Here is a 23394-nt window from a genome sequence, read left to right as displayed (position 1 = left end):
TTCTGCAGACGAGCCCTAAACAGCTTACGTGTAAGGTGTATATGTGCACCCACACTGTCTCGAACATAAAGCCTTCGCAAAATATCCCAACACCTAGCAGCAGACTCCTCACCACGAATATGGACAAGCTGCTGGTCATTCAGTGTTAGTCCAATAATGCAAAGAGCTTTCTCATTGCTTCGTTTAAAGTTGTCTAACTTCTTTGCATCCTCTTCGTCATCTGGATCCCAAGCAGTAGTATCTGGTGGGTTATTTACAACAGCCCATAGTCCTTCCTTGCGCAAAAGCAAGCAGCATTTCGTGGACCAGGAAACATAGTTTGTCCCATCCAACCGGGTTATCCAGGAGATGCCTGACTCCTGTGCCATTTTACACCAAAAAGCTAACACAAACTCAGCTAGGAATACTGTGTGTACTAACACTCAGTACAGGCCTGGGCCCATAACCAGTGTTAAGGAATTTGTTGTGCAGAGGTCTCCTTGTGCTACCAAAGAGTTGCACAGACAAGGAAGGGCACTGAGAGCAGTAAAAATCACACACAGAAATACACTGAGTTCTAAAAGCAAAAAGTAGTTTACTTTTGAGGTGGTGTAAGAACAAAAATGCACAGTCAAAAATAAACAGTCCAAGTCATACACAATAGCAACAGTCCAAGGAGTAATCCAAACTACAAAGTCTTCTTACCGGTCCAGAGGTCAATACACAGTTCAAGTTTACAACAGTAGTAAACCAACAGCAGAGCAAAAAACAGTAACAGTAGAGATCAGTGAATTCAGAGAGAGAAAGAAGCTACGTTCCTAGCTTCCTCTTATGGCCATGAGAACACTTACACACCCATTGGCCAATTAACTTCTTAAAGCCATAGCATTATGGTTAATATATTTTCAACCCAACATTGTAGGCTAACACCATATGCCTAACAAGTACCATTGACCATGGTATCCTTTTGGGACAGTCTCAGGGTTTCAGGATGGGTGGTGCAATTTTGCACTAATTTGATTCCTTTCTCCGAGGCTGGTCCCAATCAGGAGTGAGAGATCCAACTCATACCCACTTCTTTGTGGTGTGCCCCAGGGCTTGGTACTCTCTCCACTTCTTTTTAACATCTACTTGAAGTCTCTGTGTGAGATCATTCACTACCATGGGTTGAGATATCATCAGTATTCTGATGATACTCAACTTTATACATATCTCCACTGCAGGGATCCAAGAAATGCTATGGCTGCCTTTCTCATGATTCCTGGAAGTTGTGGGGGCTTGAATGAAGCTGAAACCCTGGCAAAACCAAGTGGATTTCGGTCATGGAACTTCAAGACCCAGGGCTTTGACATTCTTGATTCTGGATGGGGTGGCATTACCCCAGACAGATTTGGTCCACAACTTGGGGGTTCTTCTGGACTGACAGCTCCTGCTCAAAGAGCAGGTGGCAGGTGCAGCTAGGAGACCCTTTGCAGATCTTCATTTTATGGGCTAGTTACAACCTTTCCAGGATCAGGAGTCCCTGTGCTCAATCAATCAAGCCCTAGTCATCGTATTTTTGAACTACTGCAATGAGCTTTACATGGAGCTACTCTTGAAAAGCATTTGGAGGCTACAGTTGGTGCAGAATGTGGCGGTGTGGGCAGTACTTAGGGCCCCTAGAGTCATCCATATTATACCACTGGCCTGTGAGCTGCACTGGTTTCCAATTTGCTTCCAAATGCAATTCGGTTGGTTTACCTTTAAAGTCCGGCATGGCATGAGTCCAGGTTATTTGAGGAACCGTCTCAACCCAATTGGACTGGCCTGCCACACCTGTGCGGGCAGGAAGAGCATACTGCAGATTCTGTTGATCAAAGAATTTTGGCTGGGGGTCCAGGCGAAGACCCTTCCCTGCCATGGCCCCTGCCCTTCGGAACATCTTACTCCCTGAGGCAAGATTGGTTCCCATCCTTCTGACCTTCTGCAAGAGCCTTAAGACCTGTCTCTGCCAGATGGCTTGGGGTCCCAATGGGGGAGTATCACACTAGAGGTGTTTGATTAATTAAACCTATGGTGGCGCAGTGATTAGAATGCAGTATTGTAGGCTAATTCTGCCGACTGCCAGCAGTTCGATTCTCACCAGCTCAAGATTGACTCAGCCTTCCATCTTTCTGAGGTCAGTAATTGTTGGGGGCAATATGCCGACTCTGTAAACCACTTACACAGGGCTGTAAAGCACTGTGAAGGGGTATATAAGTCTAAGTGCTATTGCTAATTAAGAGCCAATCCCACCTCCCTCCCCCCCATCTGACCCCATCCTTTCCCATCTTAGTACTGTGATTTTACTTTCATTTTATTGTGTTAGGAATATTTATCTCTGATATTTTAATGTTTTTATGCTGTAAGCCTCCCAGTGTCTCCTCAAAACAAGAAGGGAGGCAAATAAATTCAATAAATTTAATAAATAATGAATACAATAATAATATAACAACAACAATAATAATAATCATTCTGATGGCAGATGTGTCAAAATTGTTTTAATGTGAAATTTGTACAAATGCAAGTGAAATGTACAATAAGCCACAAACCATACGTTGAAAATACGTTGTCTTCAATAATAGGAAAGGGTTTTTTTCATTTTGAAATGCTAGATTCTGCGTAGTTAGCCCACATTGTCATTTGGGATGAATATACATTATATTGCTAAAGTCTATATAAATAAACTCTTTCTTGGCTTTAAACTTCTCCATTTCTATAAACTTAAAAGCTTCCTCCCCATGAAACAAGAAAAGTCTTTTACATGGAATTGATCTTTGTACGTGTTCAAAAATATTGCTTTCTGAAAGCACTGTTTCTTTCAAGGCTTGTTTGTTCTGTTCAAAGTTCCAAGCAGAAGCAGAAATGTTTACATAATTGTCCTGTCAGATGGAATTTTTTTACTATGTACCATCCTACACATCTACCACAGTCTGTTTAACATGGACCAGAATCAAGACTGGAGAAACAAGGAATAATGCTCAATAAGCAGCTTTATGATGAATGAACCAAGTCATTCAATTAAAGAAGGAGACCACTCAGCAAGCCTTTTCAACCAAAGAATAAGAAATGCTGAGAGTGGGAGTGTTCTGCCAATTCCCCTCTAATATCATATCTTTATATAGCTTGATATTAGTATACAGAACAGCTGTAACCATTTCCAGCTTCTTTAAAAAAAATCCAAATATTACTCTTAAGAAAGGGTGAACACAACTTGTTTGATCTCTGTTTTTCAATGCCAGATGTAATACTTCTGCCATGAGCCAAAGATTTTCAGGCCTCCATAATGCAGTAAAGCAGGATGTTGTTATTGACTGAGATACTAAGCTTTGTATAGCTACCGGTATATAATGATGCAGAATCACCAGAGCAGTAAGCATACAATGAATATTTTAATTTAATTTAATTTAATTTAATAATATTTCTATACCGCCCTTCTCCCGAAGGACTCAGGGCGGTGAACAGGGCAAGAATAAAAATACAGGATTACAAAAGTTAAGAAAATGATTAAATACATGCCCATATACTAAAATACATCTTAAAACCCCAATAAAATAACAATAACAACCCCCCCAATCCCCTCATCAGGCCAGGCCAGCTTGTTCAAAAAAGTATGTTTTTAGGTCGCGGCGAAAGGAGCGAAGATCGGGCGCCGTCCGGAGCTCAACCGGTAGCTGATTCCATAGTTCCGGGGCGCCCACAGAGAAGGATCCCCCCCTGGGGGCTACCAGTCGACATTCTCTGACCGGTGGCACCCTGAGGAGGCCCTCTCTGTGGGAACGCACAGGGCGGAGGGAAGTTGATGCCGGCAGCAGGTGTTCCCTAAGGTACTCCGGACCCCTGCCATGTAGGGCTTTGAACACCATTACTAGTACCTTGAATCTCACCCGGAAGGCAACTGGCAACCAATGCAGCTCACGGAGCAGAGGTGTAACGTGGGAGTATCGGGAGACTCCCAACACAACTCAATATAGTCTGTTACAATCCAAGGTTAAATAAGTCAATCCATTTTGCTGTTTTCCATATGTTTCCCAAAATATTAACAACATTGCTTTTAAAAAAAAAAATCACTGTAGGAAATTTGAACTATAGTGCTCATGCACCCCAACTAGCATGGCCAAACAACGGATTTTAAAGTTGAAAAGATATGAAAGGTGATTTATCTGTGATCTATAATCGACAGATACTGAAAGTGTTGAATATGAATGGCAATTTAAAGGGTGGTGTTCATTCTTCCACTTTTCTCATTATATAAATATAATTGACCAAGTAGCAAGAACAGCATGGTATGGAAAGGCTACTTAGAACTGAAAGAAATTAGAACTTTCAGTACATTTGAAAGCATATGAAAACAGGCGTATATCGACCTCTGTCGATATATTCTGTCAAACATATTTGTATAAAATGAAATTAAATGTTTAAAGCTTAACAGAGTCAACAGTTTTAGGGACTTTAAAACCTTAATGTACAGATTTGATCCTGAAAAAGAGACAGGTAAGAAGTTTAAAGAACCAAAGGCCGATGGGTATGGAATCAAACATAGTTGCAAAGACAAAAAGGTTTGGAAAGAGATAATGGATTATCTTGCTGAAGATTAGTGTTGGGCATGTTTCTGATCACATTCATTATTTTCACTTACTATTTCATACTTCTTTTTTGTGCCTTTATACTGTTGCTTATCCAAAAATGGAATAGTATCTGTGTATGGATATATATGTATGTATGTAACATTTTAAACATGCATTTCAGACAAGATGCCTTTAAGAAATACTAGTATTGTATACTAACTGCATAAGCACATCTGAGCTTTTTTTCTGATGTGATGAGACCGTCGCCCAAATAAACAATTGTGCACTATTAGCACATGCAGATATGCTTTAAATAACTAATAGATATGCAATTCAGTGCATTCCACTGAAATAAATACATGTAATAAATAAATCCTTGTCTATCACTTATTTATCCTTATCTAATAAATGTTTACTTTCCCTAAAAACCATGTTACCAAGACTCATAGACACATGGCACATACTAATTATCAAGGGAGATGAGATTTGCCACTGAATCTATGTTGTGAGCCTTTTATTAAAATTGGAATGTTTTTATAATGCAGAAATTATATATATATGGGGGGGGGGGTGGAACATCCCCATTTTCTTCTGGAATGTTCCTTTCTCTAGTCAAGCCAGAATCAACATAAGGAATTCTACCAAAAGAGAAAAGCATAGGAACTTTTGTGTATGTCTGTAAAAGGGTTTTTGGAAACTTCCTTTATTAGCTGGTCAACATATGTTGTTTAGTTATTAAACATATATAATTGCTTCCTTTTTCACGTGAAACTTTTTCTACAAAATGAATTCTTGTTTTTAAAAACACAGTATATAACGTGATGAAAAAAGTTCTAAGTATACAGAAGCCTGTGTGAAGTTCCATCCTGAGAATGTGTTAATACTTTCAGTTCACTTCCAGAAAGCCTGCCTGTAAATTCTATTAAATCTCACATCAGCCCCCACACATTCTTCTAATTCCGGTTTAGCCAAGCTTGGTAGCTCTTTCCTTTTCAGGTTTGTAAAAATGTGTGCAATCTTTTCTTCCATTACTTAACTGTTAATAATTGGAGGAAACTGACCAATTTAAATGGAAAGGGAGTGCGTTAGCAGTTGCCACAGAAACTGCAATCCAATATAAATATCTTACTGCTCGTCTATTTATCATCTGTTTTCAGGGCAGTTTAAGCTGCTGGAACAAGACCGTGATATTAAGGAGCCAGTGCAGTATTTTAACAGTGTGGAGGAGGTGGCTAAAGCATTTCCTGAACGAGTTTACGTCATGGAGGAAATAACATTCAACGTTAAGGTAGCCCCTAAACAAATGTTTATCCCAAGTTAAATGGTTTATGGTTAAGCCATTTTTTTAACATTGCAGTTGAGCAATATATTATGCAAAAAGTAATTTGGGTTTGTTGTTTTGTCTTAATCTGTTTTGCTCAGTCTCAATTTGAGGGTTATTAATTTTGCAAGATACGAAGACCTTTTCAAGGAGGGAATCATCTCCAACCAACAATGTTCTTTTCCAGTGCTCAACTAGATTATTGGTTCCAAATTTTAAACACAGCTTCTTCTGTTGTACATCCCCTTCTTCACCTCTGACCCCTTAGATTTTATTTGGTAAAGGAGCAGCTGTTTCACTCGCTCTACACTATGTCTTAGATCAGATAGACAATAGATATAATATCTATTTTTCTACTCAGATGACAGAATAATCAATATTTCTAGAACAGCAAAATAATAATGCATTGATTTTAAATCTATAGGGAATAAAAAATGGTATATATAGAAACAAAAAGAGCTCCTTTAGGTTTAAGTGCAAAAATTAAATAATATGAAATAAGACAACTACTCACAAATTCACGGGTACAGTTTCTACAGAATGTGCCCCTTTCTACTACAAGTCTTGTAGGATAGTATGAACTTGGTACATTTAACAGACTTCAGTGATTTCCACTGAGAAAGAGAAATATAATTCCCAAGTGTAAGGGAGATTTTAGGGACATAAAACATTATTTTATTAATTTATTTTAACAACTAATATAACTGCCCACTTCATAAAAGCCTTAGCAACTTTCTTATTTTATAAAAGTTCTACTCAATGTGTCAACGGCCACTGAAGATGGGCTTCAAAAGCAACAGATTCTAAATAATGGGGAAAATAATGATATTGATTGTAGTATAGAATTGATTAATCCCTGTTCTTCAGAGATTCTATTCTTCAGTTTTCTACATATGATTTTGAATAAAAATAAAAAAAACAGTTTTCATATCTTGCTTCAGTTGTCTGGTTTTTTTTAACTGTAGCAACTATGAGATATACCAGATATTGTGTTTATTGAAGCATTATCATTATTAAGGTCACCGACCAACAAAATTTACATTCAGGACTAAACCCATCCCCTTATGCCAATAGTCTAATCCAGTCTAGTCCCCAACCCCCAGTCTGTGCACCGGCACCGGGCCACAGCATGCCAGAAACCGGTCCATGCAAACTAGCAAAGCCCATCCACAGGATGCAGGCAGCATGCAAAACTATGCCCCCTCCGGTCTGCAGAAAAACCTCTCTCCACAAACCGGTCCCTGATGCCCAAACGGTTGGGGGCCGCTAGTCTAATGTACATACCATAAGTAAAACTAAACTAAAAACTAAAATTTAAGTTACTAGAACAGATTTTAAAACTTAATAATACCTTTAAGATTATAAACATAACTGGAATTACAAAATCAGCTATGAATTTAATGCTATATAAATCTCTGCAATTGGTATACTGTTCTACCTATTTGTTATACCAAAAACTATATATAATGATAAAAAAATGACTAACCGACTAAGTATGAATGGCTAATACAGAATATAAAATCGGTAAATCACTTAATTCTATGAATATTTTCAAACTGAATATTAATAATGTAACAATAATGGCACAAAAATTTAGGAAGTGGATGGCAGGGAATGCAGAGATTAAAACAAAGTAATCAGAAAAAAAAACCTCAAGTAAGTATATGGGTGTTGCCTTAATTGTTCTAATAGGTTCAGTGTCTAAGCATGTCATTTATGGCAAATAAGCTAACAAACTATATGGAATAAAATACAATAAGCATCTAACTACCTAACCAGCAAAGTATTTCGTGGAAATCACAAGATGATCTTTTTGTTTCACATCATCATTTTGCTACATGGAGAAATTTTGTCTCTAAATTCGAAGGTTTGCTTAAGTGTCAAAATTCATAATTCATGTAAGACAGATTCTCCAGAAATTGTCTCACATTATTTCTAAACCAGTTTTTTTAAAATAAAAAAAATCAAAGCCATAAGCAGCTGAGCACTGAGTTCTAGAACACTATCGTGTTCTAGTAAAATGGATTTAAATTACAGTCGCATTGGTTGAATCAGGTGGAGAATTTTGAGCCTGTTGATTTGAAGATATTTAAAAAGTGTATCAAGATTAGAGACCAAAATATAAAACATAAATGTTTATGTTGATTAAACATTACTGTGTTAAAAAGAACAATGAGTCTAAAATAAAATTAAAATTTAAGTAGTATACTGAATTTGGTAAGCAGTGATTATGCATCTCATTCTGATTTTTAGCCAAAGTGGTTTATAATACTACAGTGACAGTAAAAATAACTGTTAAATCACAATTAAAACAACTTAAGTTAGCATGAAGTAAATAGTTTACATGAAAAATGCTTATTGTTAATCTTCTTATCTATTATAAGCTGATTTCACTGAATTATACTGAACTTCAGCACTGCATGAACTATTTTTTATTCTTTCTGCAAATATTTAACCCTATCAATTTAGCTTCAAATCAGCATAGTCATATGCTTGTCTGCCTTTCCTTGTTTTGAGTCTCCTGTGAATTGCAGAAAACCTGTCTTGGTTCAGTAGATGAGGATAGCAAATGTACACATACAATACTAAATGCAGTCTCCAACTTGGTCAGTAAAAGAAGGCTTTGTTTGAACACTCCAGTTTCTACTGCTTAAAAACAATAGGGTTTCTAATTAAGGGATAATGGGTTTTTCATATCTGGACATGCTTTCCAGGAAGTTATGTAGACCAGGATGGGTATATTTCTGCAGTAGTGGGATTGCTTCAAGCTTGTGAAGTCTTTTATCGTCTTACTAGACTCAAGTTCCACAAACAAGGATCAGGTTACACTTAGAATGAAAAACCTAGGAACCTAACAGTTAGTTTTGAATACAGTATTTCACTGAGTTTCATGCATATAAAAATCCATTCCTGGTTCCCTAGACTTCCTTTTGTTCTGCTGCATAGTCTGAGATGGCAAAGGAGCTATTTTATCATTTCTATTATTAAGCAGTTGGCAGTCTGAAATCCTTCACCATTTTACTAAAAATTGCCCAATATTCTTACACTAGATCCCAATCTACCTTCTGGAACACTAACAGATTTATTAACGCTAGCAGATTAATTGACACGGATATTTAATCATTTATCCCAAAATTATTTAAGAATCTTTACCAAATAGATAAAATGATTAATTTGATAAATAAAATAAATGCCCAAAAAACTCTGGCCAGAAAACATGGTATCATACACACACATACACACACACAAATTGTTAGATGTTTTGTGCCAGCCATGGCACTTACCCAAAAAGGTCATCAGATGGGAGCAAAGAGGCTTCTTTGCTTCCACTGGTGGGTCAGGGGTCCCCGGCCCCTGCAGCCCCATTGGCGAGAGAGTTTTATGGTTAGGGAGGGGCTGAGACCCCCCCATAAATACCTCTGCTCAAGGGGCTGCTCTTTGTTCTAGTCTAGTTCTAGCTATGCTATGCTTGCTTGCTCTCTGTTCTCTCACGCAGGCATGGATGCCTCCATGCCAAGTAATTCTTTCTCTCTAATCTATCATTGAATAAAGCTTCATATGATTGCATCTCTGCGTTCTGCCTTTCACTTGGAAGCACCTTAACGATCCATCGACCTCGTGAGGCCATCACACACACACACACACACACACACACACACACCCAAAAGTAAAAGAAGAAATGGCTATTTTCCAATTCACTGAAATAGCTGAAGAAAGGCAAATGGTAAGATGTAACACTAAAAGTGTGCCCAACTAAACACACTAAATCATCCTGGGAATCACTGATGGTGATTGGTGATGGTGATTGGAAGCTGAAGAAACAGAAAGTTAACTTTCCTTAGCTAGCACATTACTCCATTTTGATCGGATGTACTGATTCTAAAAATGCTTGCTTAGATATGACTATCAAAAGAGCAAAGGATATAAATGAAAGCAACATTAAATCTGGCAAGATAGCAAGTCCTTTGCAGGAAGATAGTATTTAGAATTACCTACAGAGACTGTCAGGACATTAGCTACATGAAAAAGTCAAAGGATGAGAGAGTCAAGGTTTCTCTTCAAGTGTAACAAATTTTATGGATGATACTTGGATGCCATATTGAAATATACCGAGATCTTTCTTACCTGGTGGGAAGTTTGAGACATTTGAAAAAAGATGAAGCAGAGGAAGCTTCAGAGAAAGAAAATACCACACTTAAAGCAGACTTACTGAATTGTTCTAAGTGACAGAGGAAGGTGGAGATAGAATCTGGAATATGGGAGAGGCTTCTCCACAAATAATTTGGCACTGCTTTAAGTACAGATGATGAAAGATATCTCAAAATTACCTTGTACATTTTTTAAAAATACAATTCCCCTACTCCTCTGCACAGTATTTGTTTTCTTGAAAGATTAATGTTAGCTTGAATTCATGTATGACTCATGTTTGTCTTGTCATGGATCTTCTTGGAGTTAACTCTCAAATCCACTCACAGGCAAATTGTTTTACATTCCTAGGTATAGTCCAGCAGTACCTGGAGAGCCACAGTCTTTTCATACTTGCTTTTCTATAAGCGTCCAAATCAGAAGCTAGACAGTAGGAATTATGGACTTGAATAATATTACAGTATCATTTCAGTTAATGAGAAAATCCATTACGCTTCGTTTTACTGCCTAAGAAGATCACTTCAGTATTCTAATTTAGAAGATAATTCTTCAACAAGTCTCTGTTCCAGTTAAAGTAAAGTAAAGATGAGCTCATATAATAGTTAACTTAAACTTTCAAGTCCCTAGAGGCAAATACCTTCAATTAACCAAACCATTATTTTATTGCCACAAACTTGCAAAATAGCAAGGGTACACAATCCTAGTTCATTATTAAACTCTTTTACTAAACATTTTTAGAAAACAAGGGACTAGAAGCTGTCCAATATGGCAAGAAAAATATAAAATATTTGGGGGGCAAGAGTTTTGTGTGGATCATACACACCAAGAATTGCTGTTTCCCATGTTTGCTTTTTATTATTAAAGTGTTCTGCCTCCTTTTCAGAAAAGTTCTTATCACTTTTTTCATCAAAATTAAAAGTAGGTAATTTCACTGTTGTTTAAAAAAATATATAGTGTAATGTTTTTAGGGAAGCATTAAGCAAATGTTTTATAAAATAAAATACACATACTTGTTCTTCATAGCTATGATAACGTACTTAGAATTCCCCATATGATATGCAAATTGTTGTTGAAGAAGTCACGTCACAAGAGTAAAGATCTTTAATGGGGGCAGTGGAGGAAGATCTTATTTGATAAGATAGTTGTTAATATTCATGATGAATTATATTTTTTTGCCTTTAGGTCTGAATTTTGAACAACGATCATGTTCAATTAGATTTTTATTGTTTCCTGGATTAACTGTATTGAGATAACACACCACTGGAATAACTTCCTCTCAGGAAATTCTGCAACTGTGCTATTAGCTTGATAAGCTGTACATAACAAAGTTCAGTTTGAAGCATTATTTCCTTTCCAATGTTCACATTACAATGGATCTTTTGCTAAACATATTACTGATTACTTTTTGTTTTCATATTTTTATACAAAAAAGTAAATAATAAATTAAGGTAGCAATGCTAAAGCATTTATCTGGAGTAAAATCCCAGTGGGTTTTTCTTCTGAATAAGTTTATGAATAGGATTTCCTTATATGTTTGCTTATTTTTTCTATTAGGTCATTATATAGGTCAGTTTTTATTCTACCCGCTAGTGCTGGAAAACCCTAAATAGGGTTCACAGCTTAGATGGTATCTGTCAAGACTCTCCATTTAAATGGGGCAGAGTGTCTTCCTCTGAATGTGATTGTGGGGCTCCCCAGCAGACACTGGATCATATTGATTAACTGACCTCTGAGAGCTTATACAGGAGGACAAGTAGACCTCTTGCACTTAAAACTACGAGGCTTAATTGGATAAGTGACCTAGATATTAATAAATAGAATACTAATTTTATCTTTATGAACCAATGCATTTTAAAATGTAATTTGTAATTTAATATATAACTTCTTGAATTTCTTATACCTTACAAAATTAACCATACCTCTCCATCTTGTGTATCATGCTATTATGTTCTTTCTATACATCTTTACTGCTGCAATCCATGTCTTTCATGCCATACACAAAACAAACAAATAAATAAATAAATTATAGGTCAGTGAATGTTAACATCCAGAAATTATTTTTCAAAAGACAAGGGATATATGATGATGCTTTTGGTGTCCTAAAGTCATAATGAAAAGGCTGTAGACTTTCCCAGATTCTGTCGAAGGAGTTACCATTATATATGGTGTATATGTGAATATTGAAGATGCCCAGGCATGCCTGTTAGATTTGTTCCACTTTTGCATTCGCTTTGTGCAATTTCCAGTGTGACTGGAAGGGGTGGTTCTTTCTTAGCCTGAATCTTAGATTGGAATGCTAACATAACTCAGTTACCAAAATGTATATGTGGTAAAATATTTGATTTTAAAAGCCAATACATTTATGTGCAGAATTATGGCATGTCCTTACTTCACAGATTAAGTTTTAGCATTTGCTAACTTTTTAAATTAACACTGCAGATCAGAAAGAAAAATGTTAATTTTTATTCTTCGCTGCAAATATGAACTGTGATGATATAGATTAGGCAATCTAATTTGAGTACTAGGCATTATTTACTTTTGATCACGTAATATTCTTACTTCAGAATTTGCCAGCTGGCTATTTTCATGAAATAAGAAGCAATTATATCTGGATGATCAGCTACACAGTAAACTGGCCAATATTTTTATCACTCTAGTAGTGCTCTGTTTTCTAAGCTGAGAAACAAAAATAGTCTCTATAGAACTCTATGGTCATTGAGGTGATTTGTAGAATATATTAGTATTTAATTTCAAGAGAGAGAGAGAGAGATTTTCAGTCACTGGACTGTACTTCCTGAAATAGGAATCTACCAGGTACAATAATGGTTCTATATTTCTTTCTGTCAAGAGTTAGATATATGTTGCTTGTCAGATGCTATAGTCTAGGGGTCCCCAACCTCTGGTCCATGGACCAGTACCAGATCGCAACATGCCAGCAACCGGTCTGCACAAACAAGCAAAGCCCCATCTGCAAAATGCAGACAGCACACAAAACCATGCACCTCTGGTCCGTGGAAAAACCTCTCTCCATGGAACCGGTCCCTGATGCTATAGTCCACAGTTTCTGCAATCTAAATTCACTAGCCTTGCTGGCTGGAGCTATTGGTAACTGAAAGTTCAAATTTCTAGATAACCATATTCATGCTTTCTTTTATTTTTAAATACAGAAGAAAGAGTGAAAGGGGGGAAGGAATAACTATACTGCAACAAATTACAGGTAGTTAAATATAGCATTAAACTATAGTAGAATAGCAAAGTATCTATAATTACACCTCAGTGCTCATGAGCAAGCCTAATTGCATAAGGTTGTAGGTTTCTATACAGTTTAAACATTTGCTGTTCTTAAGCTTTGTGGCATAGATTACTTATTTTTGTCTGATAAATTCTTAATATTGTGTTATTCTTTGATATACAGCTTCTTTAACAAAAGAAAGTAGGGTGATCAGTCATGTGGACATTCTAGAACAGTCTTTCTCACTTTAATACTATTTATGCCCTGAATGTATAGTGTTATAGTCTAACATATAGAATACCAGGCAGAAGAGGTTGTACAAATTCTACTGTTCAGATTAGTTGGATTCATCCTCTAAGTTTGGAGCTTGATATGCTATTTTAATTTTGTATGCTGTGTTTTCTAGGTGGCTTCAGGTGAATGCAATGAAGACACAGAGCTTTATAATATTACCCTTTGCACAGGAGATGAGCTCACATTAATGGGACAAGCAGAAATCCTATATGCAAAATCTTCAAAGGAAAAGTCACGGCTCAATACGATCTTCAAAAAAATTGGAAAACTCAATTCCATTAGCAAATTGGGCAAAGGCAAAATGCCTTGCTTGATTTGCATGAACCATCGGACCAACGAGAGTATTAGCCTGCCTTTCCAGTGTAAAGGAAGATTCAGCACACGTAGTCCCTTAGAGCTGCAAATGCAAGAAGGGGAGCATACCATTAGAAACATTGTGGAGAAGACACGGCTCCCAGTGAATGTGAACGTGCCAAGCCCTCCCCCACGGAATCCTTATGACTTGCATTTTGTCCGTGAAGGGCACCGTTACAAGTTTGTTAATATTCAAACCAAGACAGTTGTGGTTTGCTGCGCACTACATAGTAATAAAATTATTCCAATGCACTTTCCTTTGCATTTAGCTCTTCCAAAGTTTACCCTTCCAGAAAGTCTTGTGAAAGGAGAAGCATGGCATGAAGGCTTTGTGAAGCACTGGTTTGGCCTCTGCCAAGAGCAGTTTGATATTGATGAATATTCTCGTGCTGTGAGAGATGTAAAAGCTGACTGGAATGAAGACTGCAAAAGCCCACAAAAAAGTCGACCCACCAGCCACAACCATGTGCCAAACTCTCTCAGTTATGCACGGGATGAGTTGACCCAGTCTTTCCACCGTCTCTCAGTCTGTGTTTATGGAAACAACCTCCATGGAAATAGTGAGGTGAACCTTCATGATTGCAGAGACTTGTGCAATGAGTGGGCTTTATCTTCTCATGATGCTTTGCAAGATTCTAGGGATGGGAGCTGTAACTACCCTTTCCCTGAAATTAGTGAAGAAACAGTCTGTTTACCTCCTAAACTGGAACTTCCATATGAAGAACTATGGTTGGACAAAGGGGGTGGGAAAGTGAATGATCAGCCTCTTACTCGCTCACAGAGCGAAAAGAACAAATGTGACAACTACAGGAGTTCTTTCCGGTCCAAGGGTGATACAGCTTCTTTGCCAGCACCTGGATCTTTAGTAGCAACAGCAAAATCCTCAGATGTTTCCCTACCTCCACCACCTGTGCCTCCTAAATCAGAAGCGGTAAGTTTCTAGCGTTCTGCTTAATCCCCAAGATGGGTGAAGTTCCTACCATATATATGGAACACTCGTTTTTCATAAGGGGGTGAAGTAATCTGGATAGGATTGCGCCCAGTCGGCCTCTCTCAACCCGTCAATCTCGTCATTCCCCATGGTTTATGGAGGAACTGGGAGAGATGAAGCGGATCAAGAGACGCTTAAGGAGCGTCACTGGCAGAAGACAAATGAATTCAACCAAACATAGGTAAGAGCTGCTATTCGAGCCTGCTTTGTGGTGATTTGTGTGGCGATGTGGAAATACTTCTCAGCACAAATTGCACCCGCATATAATTGCCTGGTGGCCCTCAGAATATGATTTCTGAAAAAGAATGTAAGTTTTAGGTAGATCCATTGGGTTGAAGGCATTTTTATATTAGTAGGTTTTAGTATATTTAGGACTAAAACTTTAAAACTGGCATTTTAAATTGGCTCCTAGTAACAGGATTGGAAGCACTGCAGGTGTCAAAACCTCAGTGAAATATGTCAAACTACCTAGTTTTAATTACTAATCTAATCATTATTCGGGGGGGGGGGGTCAATTACAGTTTCAGAACTGTTTTAAAAATAGCCCTATGTACAGCAGGTAGCAGTTGTCTACAGTGGATTTCATCTGAGCAAAACTGGTTCATTCATCATCCAGGAAGTTTCTGTTCTAGAATGAAACCTGAAATCCATCTGAAATATATCTAGATATTTCAATTTTTCATCTGAAGGACCTAAATCAATTAATGTATGCTTTTAAATACTTTCTGAATTACTTCCTTTTCTTATGAGAGAAAACCGTGAAATGTCTTCGAAGGTAAAATTCCACAATTTATTTTTAAAGAGGAGAGAGCAGTTCTGTATTTTGTTGAAATCTCTCCTTCAAGAGTTGTAAATAGTTCGTTCATTGGAGCAACATGCTGGTGAGAATAGCATTTGTACCAGCTTTTTTAACCAGTCATCTTTCACCGGCTACCATCTGCCCTCTGCTGGTGGTACATAAGTAACTTGTAAAATCCTCATTTTTAAAAGATAATTCTGGATTTGCTAAAAAAAAAAAAAGAATAGAAGGACAGAACGTTTTACATTTTCAGTGGAAAGATCATCATTTGGGTAACTTGGATTTAGTGAGGGTGCAAATCGAAATCTGGCAGGGCAATTAATTTGTTAACGTCTGGCATCATAAATTCAAAGGGCATGTGCTAATTAAAGAAGGGCAGCACAGGAACACTCAGTTGTGTCCTCCAAAAGAAGAACTGGCCCTTGAAGGTCAGAATCACCAGTTGAAGGCTGCTGCTGATACCGTAGTGCCACTTCCTATCTGTCTGATGGGAGGGTTGGCCTTGAAGGGCTTTCTTGTCTGTCTTGTTCCATAACCCTGGGGATTCAGATCAGTCTCCTCTATGTTTAGCCGCGTTATTCAACTAGTTTCTCAATTTCTGCAAAGGTTACTGATCTGGTATGACCCTTACCCCCTACCTACTGGAGCTACATATTGGAGGGGGTTGATCTCTACCACCACCCCACTACCCCATGTGTCCTGCTCCCTTCTGTGCCATCTCGTGTCCACGATTTTATCTATTGATGTTTTTATCTGCTATGTTTTTAAAATGGATGATTATGTTTCTTGGTGTTTTTTATACTGTAAACGGCCCACAGTCATGGATATGAGATGGGCTGGAAATAAATTTTATAAATAAAATAATGGGTTGTCTAAGAATATGAGCAGCAAGTTCTCACATTCCACTTTTGCTTTAGAAACTCTTTCTCTAAGGGTCCTTAGATAGATAGATAGATAGATAGATAGATAGATAGATAGATAGATAGATAGATAGATAGATAGATAGATAGACAGACAGACAGACAGACAGACAGACAGACAGACAGACAAACCTTTATTGTCAAAGTACAACATGTGTACATTGAGATTAGCTGAGCCTCCCCCCGTGCTCTCTCCCCCCAACACACAGTGACAATAATTATTACTTTATTCTTGTTTCATCCCTAATAATATTATTAGTTTTCAAGACACTCAATTACCTGCATGATGTGCTACCTCACAATTGTGCATGATTTCAGGTCAGAGAGGAATGTAGACTCCTGAATGCTCCTCCTGTCCCACCACGCAACTCAAAGCCAACATCTACTAGCCCTTCTATTCCTCCACGGATCAGCAAACCTGTGCGGCAGCAAACTCGTTCTCCTAGTCCAACACTTTCATACTATTCATCAGGACTGCATAATATGTAAGTATTAAGTACTTTCTTTTCAAAGTCAGTCCAATGATGTATGGTTCAAGTGCTGGGCTGAGAAAGCAAAGTGTAAATCCCACCTGACAGTGGAGCTCATTATCTCTCAGCCTAAGCTAGTTCACAGGATTGCTGCTGGGAAGAGAAGCAAACAGAATTCTCCCCCTGCACATTCAGAAATAGAAGATAATTGGGGTAACAAATAATTAATAGAAAATGGATGATTGCAATAACTGAGAAATAAAGAATCAGAGAGTTGGAAGGAGCCATTAGATCATTGAATCCAGTTCTTTGTTCATATCCTCCCAAATTTGTTAACAGAGTCATGCAAAATGCATATGCTAAATCTAAATAGATAAAACAATTGTAGCAATTATATATTCTGGCTCTTTATATTATTAGTAGGTTATATTTCTCATTTTATCCTAAAGATAAAAATAATGATGGAGTACTATTGCCAATTTTTACCTGTAGCAGCCAGAGGATAGATTGGAATCTATTTCTAGATCTTTGGATTATTTGTAATAAGGCAGCAAGATCAACAATCAAAACACCAAAGAAGAATTTTTTGTAATGATGAAACCTAAGCAATGAGGAACCAGACATCGGTGCTTGTGTAAGAGAACACAGATTCATGGGGTGAAGCCTGTTCAACTTGTTTTGATTCATTAAAGAAAGACCTCATGAAACAAAGGACAAATTTGAGATTTGTACTGATTAATTCACATATTAGTGGGTATCTTATGGTTATAAATATATGAAGAAAAATGCAAGAGCACAGTGATGGAAACCATATATTTTGTGAACTCCATTCTTGGTATTGACACTGATAAGAATCACAGGCAGCAGCATTGAGAAAAGACTCCTGATTAAGATCTTGGAGAGCTACCTCTTCTCAGTACAAGCAAGATTGAGTTGCATAGTTTGGCAAGTGGATCATTTATCTGACCTGTTTTAGGATCATTATGACATGTGACCATAATGATGAGAGTCCATTACAGTTGTATGTCAAGGATTACTTGTAAGCAGCTTGTTGGAAAAAGGATTTTGACTTCATTTCTTTGGGGGTTTTTTATTGTTTTGAGCCACCTAAAGTAGCCCCGTGGCAAGACAGGTGACAAATATAATAATAATAATAATAATAATAATAATAATAATAATAATAATAATAATAATAATAATAATAATAATAATAGGGCCTTGGGAAGGAATTGATAGGCAGACAAAAATGCCAAATCTTATCTGAACATATGGCTAACTATGCAAAGAACCATAATCATAATATGTAGTGCCATGGACCTTAACCTTATTGGCTTGTGGAACTGTAATAGAGAGCCTTGGTGGAGCAGTGGGCTAATGCCTCCTTAAGTAACATCAGCTGCCTGCAATTAGTGCAGGTTCGAGTCCCACCAGGCTCAAGGTTGACTCAGCCTTCCATCCTTCCGAGGTTGGTAAAATGAGGACCCAGATTGTTGGGGGCAATAAGCTGACTTTTTATAATGCCGCTTGGGGGGGCCCGAAAGCCCTAATAAGCAGGCATATACATAGAATGAAGGCTACTGCTAAGCTTGTAAGCCGCCCTGAGTCTTCGGAGAAGGGCGGGATATAAATGGAATTTATCTATTCAAGTATAGACTTTCACTTACACAGAAATAGATGTCATTGTAACCTCTGAGGGTGTAATTATTAGATTGCAGAAAACTATGCAGTCTAGTGGACTTGAGTATGGATGATGATTAAACTTTTTTATAAAATGGATTGCATATTTGACAAATATTTGTCCACCATATGCAACCTTAATACTAATAAAAGGAAAATACTTCCAAGGAAAGTTGACTTCGCTGGGAAAAGTTGTTAAATTAGTCCTCTCTGAAAAAATGTCTGCATAAAATGTCTCCAGCTGCCAGTGGAGCTGAGGACTGCCCCCGACCTCCGTTCATTCCACCGGGACCTGAAGACCTGGCTCTTCGAGCTCTCTGGCCCAGGCTGAGGATTAATCTTAATTTTAACTGGGGTTTTATTTATGCAGGGACAAATATAATTTTTTTTTAAATTTGTTTTTAACTTTTGTATCTTGGTTTTTTAATCACCCTGTAAACCGCCCTGAGTCCTTCGGGAAAGGGCGGTATATAAATGTAATAAAATATAAATATATAAATATAAATATAATGGAAGCACTGTATAGATACTGTTTTACATTAATCCAGTGCTATTTTATATATAAAATAACAGAATTGTAAAGTGACTATTACTAACTACAAAAGTTATATACTAATTCTGTCTCTTCTTTTTTAATTATCTCAAAGCAGCGCCACAGAAGGAGATGCTGAAAACTTTTCCGAGGTTATTCCTGTAACTTGTTATCCATGTGTTATGGGGGAAAGGGACCTGCAAGAAGTTAACAACAAATTGCCTTTGGGAAGCCCGTCTGCTGATGCTTTGTTCTCTAGACTTTCATGGCCAAATCATTTTTCTGGAGCTGCTGAAGACCTTACTAGGAGTGAGTTTCTGTTGGATCCAAGCAGAAGTTATAGCTATCCAAGGCAGAAGACTCCCAACACACCAAAGAGAAGCTGTCCAGCACCTTTTACATTCAATTTTGACAGAAATGAAGTCTCTGCAGGGGATGTGCCGCCAGCTACGACTGAAGTAGAATGCACCATGCCCAGTTGCCCAAAGTCAGCAAGTTACTCCCTTGAATATACCGATGAAAAAAGTTTGGCAGTAAGTGGTACATTGCAGTCACTTTCTTGCCCTGCCTTACCCCCTCGTGCACCAAAGATGGTAGAGGAGAAGCCAGGGCTCGACTTGTGTCCCGGGTCTCTCAGAATAGATGGTGCTGAGGAAGATCCTCTCAGGAGTTCTCCAGACCTTTCTGAAGACCAGTATCTGGGTAAAAAAAGCGTGCAAGACCTCTTCTCAGTTTCTTATTCTTTCTCATCACCCCTTCATCTTCAGTTAGCACCAAGATCTTGTGGTGATGGATCACCATGGCAGCCACCCATAGATCTGTCTGGGCTTTCCATTGAAGAAGTATCTAAGTCTCTGCGATTTATAGGCTTATCTGAAGATGTCATAACACTTTTTGTTACTGAAAAAATTGATGGCAACTTGCTTGTCCAGCTCAATGAAGAGATCCTTTCTGAGGACTTTAAACTCAGCAAACTACAAGTTAAAAAAATATTGCAATTTATTAATGGCTGGAGACCTAAAATGTAGTGCTGACCAGTTCAACAAAATGTAGAAGTATGCTGAAACTAACTCACAATCTACCATTTTTAATTTTTTATTGCACTAAGTCCTTCCTTCCTTCCTTCCTTCCTTCCTTCCTTCCTTCCTTCCTTCCTTCCTTCCGTAAATAGTAGGAGAAAAACAGTAATTACTATGCAGATAATTTTGGGTGTTAAGCAAACACTTTTGTACATAATAGAAGGATAAAGGTGTGCCTTTTGCATCCCTGAACATTCAAGAGCTGCTAAATAGTGGACATTAAAGGGAATTAATTTGTTCTCATGTAGTCTAGTGAGACATATTTATTACTATGGGTTAGCAAAACTGGTGCACAAATCAGTTTATTTTTTTATTATTATTATTGCATTTCCCTGTAATCTTTTTTTTCTTCTTGGGTTCTTATTCTAATAATTATAGTCATTGCCTTCTGTTTTTATTTGTTGAACAGAAAGTATTCAAATATTCCATCTTTGCACCTTGTTCTTGCTGTAGATTCATTTTTATAAGATTCCCAGGTTGTAATAAATAATGGATCCATATTTCAATGCAAAAAAACCCCCCCACCATAGTCTGGACAGATAGATTCTTACACCCAACAGGTTTTTTTTTACATAGCATACCATTAATAAAAAGAAAGCGGTAAAGGCTTTTGATGTCTAGTAGGTGCATAAGATTAAGAATATACTATTTTAATAATTTCAAAGGTAATAACTCGGTGTCAACCAAGAGCAGCAAATAATTGCATTTAAAAGTTTTTCTAACCACTTTGCAAACTATTGAAATGTTTACATGTATCTGAGCAAATGGCAATGCCCTAGTTTAATTTGGAATAGTTGGTAAAGATCATTATCTCCACTGTTTATGTATAAAGTGCATTTAAAATTAGAATGGATATTAGAGTGAATTTAAAGTTCAATTGTAACTTCAGTTAAAGAAGTGAGAAGCTGATAGAGTGATTCAATGATTTCTTCTTGATGATTCATATTCTTTTTTCCTTAATATTCTTAAAAATGCATACAATTAAGGAAGAAGAAAACCTGATCTATTAAACTAAATTAAAAGAATCCACATTCCAAACACTAAACCTGTCTAATCAAAATGAAACAGAATAATTTTCTTAAAGCATTTTTTTTGCTTAGGAGAATAATGTGTTTTATTAAATGTATGTATATTATAAATTTTTTGTATATCCAACGTGCATTTGATTAAGCGGCAGTGGGTGTTAATCTGTTCACCCCTTATTTGTTTTGACTGTAACAGACTTAAAATTGGACAAATATCAAGCTTTTGGAATTTATTTTAGAGAAATCCTGAGATTCAGCATTGCTGAAGGACTAAATATATTATAATATTGTGCTTCTGAGCACGTTTAGTCCACATACTTTTTCCTCTCCAAGTATTCTTTCTCAGGAACCTATTATGGTAGAGGGCAGAGGAAGATATTAAGCAGTTGGAAACCAGAAACCATCACCAATCGATGACAGTTTAAAACCAAAGATCTACCAGAACATCTCAATCTACTTTCTGTTCCCACCTGTCATGTTCAGCAAAAAAACTAATAACTCTATAAGGGAAAATGGGTCTCATTCCTTTGCATATTTAAATATTAAATAGCAAAAACAAATGATTCCATGTATGTACTTTAAGTAAAAAAAACTGTACACTCTCCCATCTCTTTATGGCCTTGTTGCAATATTTCTGAATGTGATATTTGCATTTGGTTTTCATCTGTTACCCTTGTATCAGGAGACTATAAGGCTTGTTTGGAAACCTGACAGAAGACTGCATGCCATATATGAGAGGAAGAAGCTATGTTTTGGCCATTAGAAGAAAATTGTGACCTTTATAATCTGATATATATATATATTCACACACACACACATACACACACACCAAACTTGGCAATTCAAACAGTCCTAATTTAGCAAACTGTAGAGAAAGAGATTTGAAAGTGAATGCCTTTAAAATTAATGGATGTTGGAGCCTATTTGCATAGAACTTTTTGATATGAGCAGTCCAGCAGTGCAATCTGATTTTCAGAAAGGTGTGGATAATTTGGCTATATGCAGACAATCCTAGAAATTTCTAGAAATCATACTTTAGTCCCAATGTACATGCAAGAAAGGAATGGTTTGAACTATTATCCTATTGATTGTGTTACATAATAGGATTATGTCAAGACGAGAGCTTCTAGGATGGGTAGTAGGAAGTGATTAACCATAGGGTCTTACACTAGTACCACAACCTCAGATTGGGCTCTGGTACTAATAGGGCCTGTAAAGGCCTGTGATGAGAAGAAACATGGGGAAAATGAAAGAAATCCAGAACAATGAGTACTGCAAATTTCTAGATCAAGGTTTGGGGCAGGAGGGAATGAAGACTGTTGCAGTAGGGAGAGATCACTAGGGATCAACCTAATAAGTGCAATATCCAGGGACAGGAACCGCTAAATGTTCAATAAGTGAAGGTGACATACTCTCACAGTTGCTGCTATAAATAGCAGAAGAGAAAGCATACCATCTAGTATAATCCTGACGTTCCTGATTATCAAGATTGGAACTAGCTCAGAACACTGAACAAGCAAAGGAGGAAAAATTTAAGGGAGAGACCTCATAACTCAGTTTGAAGTAGCAGGATCTTCATTTTATCAATTCCCACCCTGGTACATTGATCTCCCTTGCTCCTTTATCTTCCCCTCCAGAGGCTGAATTCGAGGTTTTAACTTATAACTGTCCACTGCCTGGATATATTTAATAATACTAGTCAGTTGGAAGATTAGTTGTGGTATTCATATGCATGGGGACTCTATGCAAGGAATGGTGCTAATTCTTGAAACCCTGTCCATTTATACAAAGACTCAAGTAACTTCTAACTGGATACTATGTCCAGAGGTTTGATGACTGGAACAAGGTGAGACCGTGCAGTTGCACAGGTTACCATAACTTTCTTGTGCTGTTGTGCAAATATTTTGGAGAAGGAAAAATATTCTTGTTGATTTCCATTCTGGACATATTTAGACACCATCTAATATCTACCTTCTTGTGCTGGTTCGA

The 23394-nt window shown here is 37.3% G+C and overlaps 1 protein-coding gene across 1 annotated transcript in view; it reads left to right on the top strand.

The window, feature by feature from the left end:
• The window catches only part of GAREM1 (GRB2 associated regulator of MAPK1 subtype 1), a gene marked incomplete at its 3' end in the record, with an annotated part of 74382 nt that extends 54053 nt beyond the window's left edge, over positions 1-20329 (top strand). The window contains exons 3-6 of the mRNA XM_081322781.1: positions 5723-5853; positions 13671-14843; positions 16941-17107; positions 19420-20329. Of these exons, the coding sequence (XP_081178907.1) occupies positions 5723-5853; positions 13671-14843; positions 16941-17107; positions 19420-20329 (2381 nt within the window). The remainder of the gene's footprint in view (positions 1-5722; positions 5854-13670; positions 14844-16940; positions 17108-19419) is intronic.
• Between the last annotated feature and the right edge of the window lie 3065 nt (positions 20330-23394).

Source organism: Vipera berus (genome assembly GCF_964194415.1).
Source record: "Vipera berus genome assembly, chromosome: 3".
NCBI lineage: Eukaryota > Metazoa > Chordata > Lepidosauria > Squamata > Viperidae > Vipera > Vipera berus.
The sequence above is the reverse complement of the archived record's forward strand: the minus strand, read 5'-3'. Positions and strand labels throughout refer to the sequence as shown.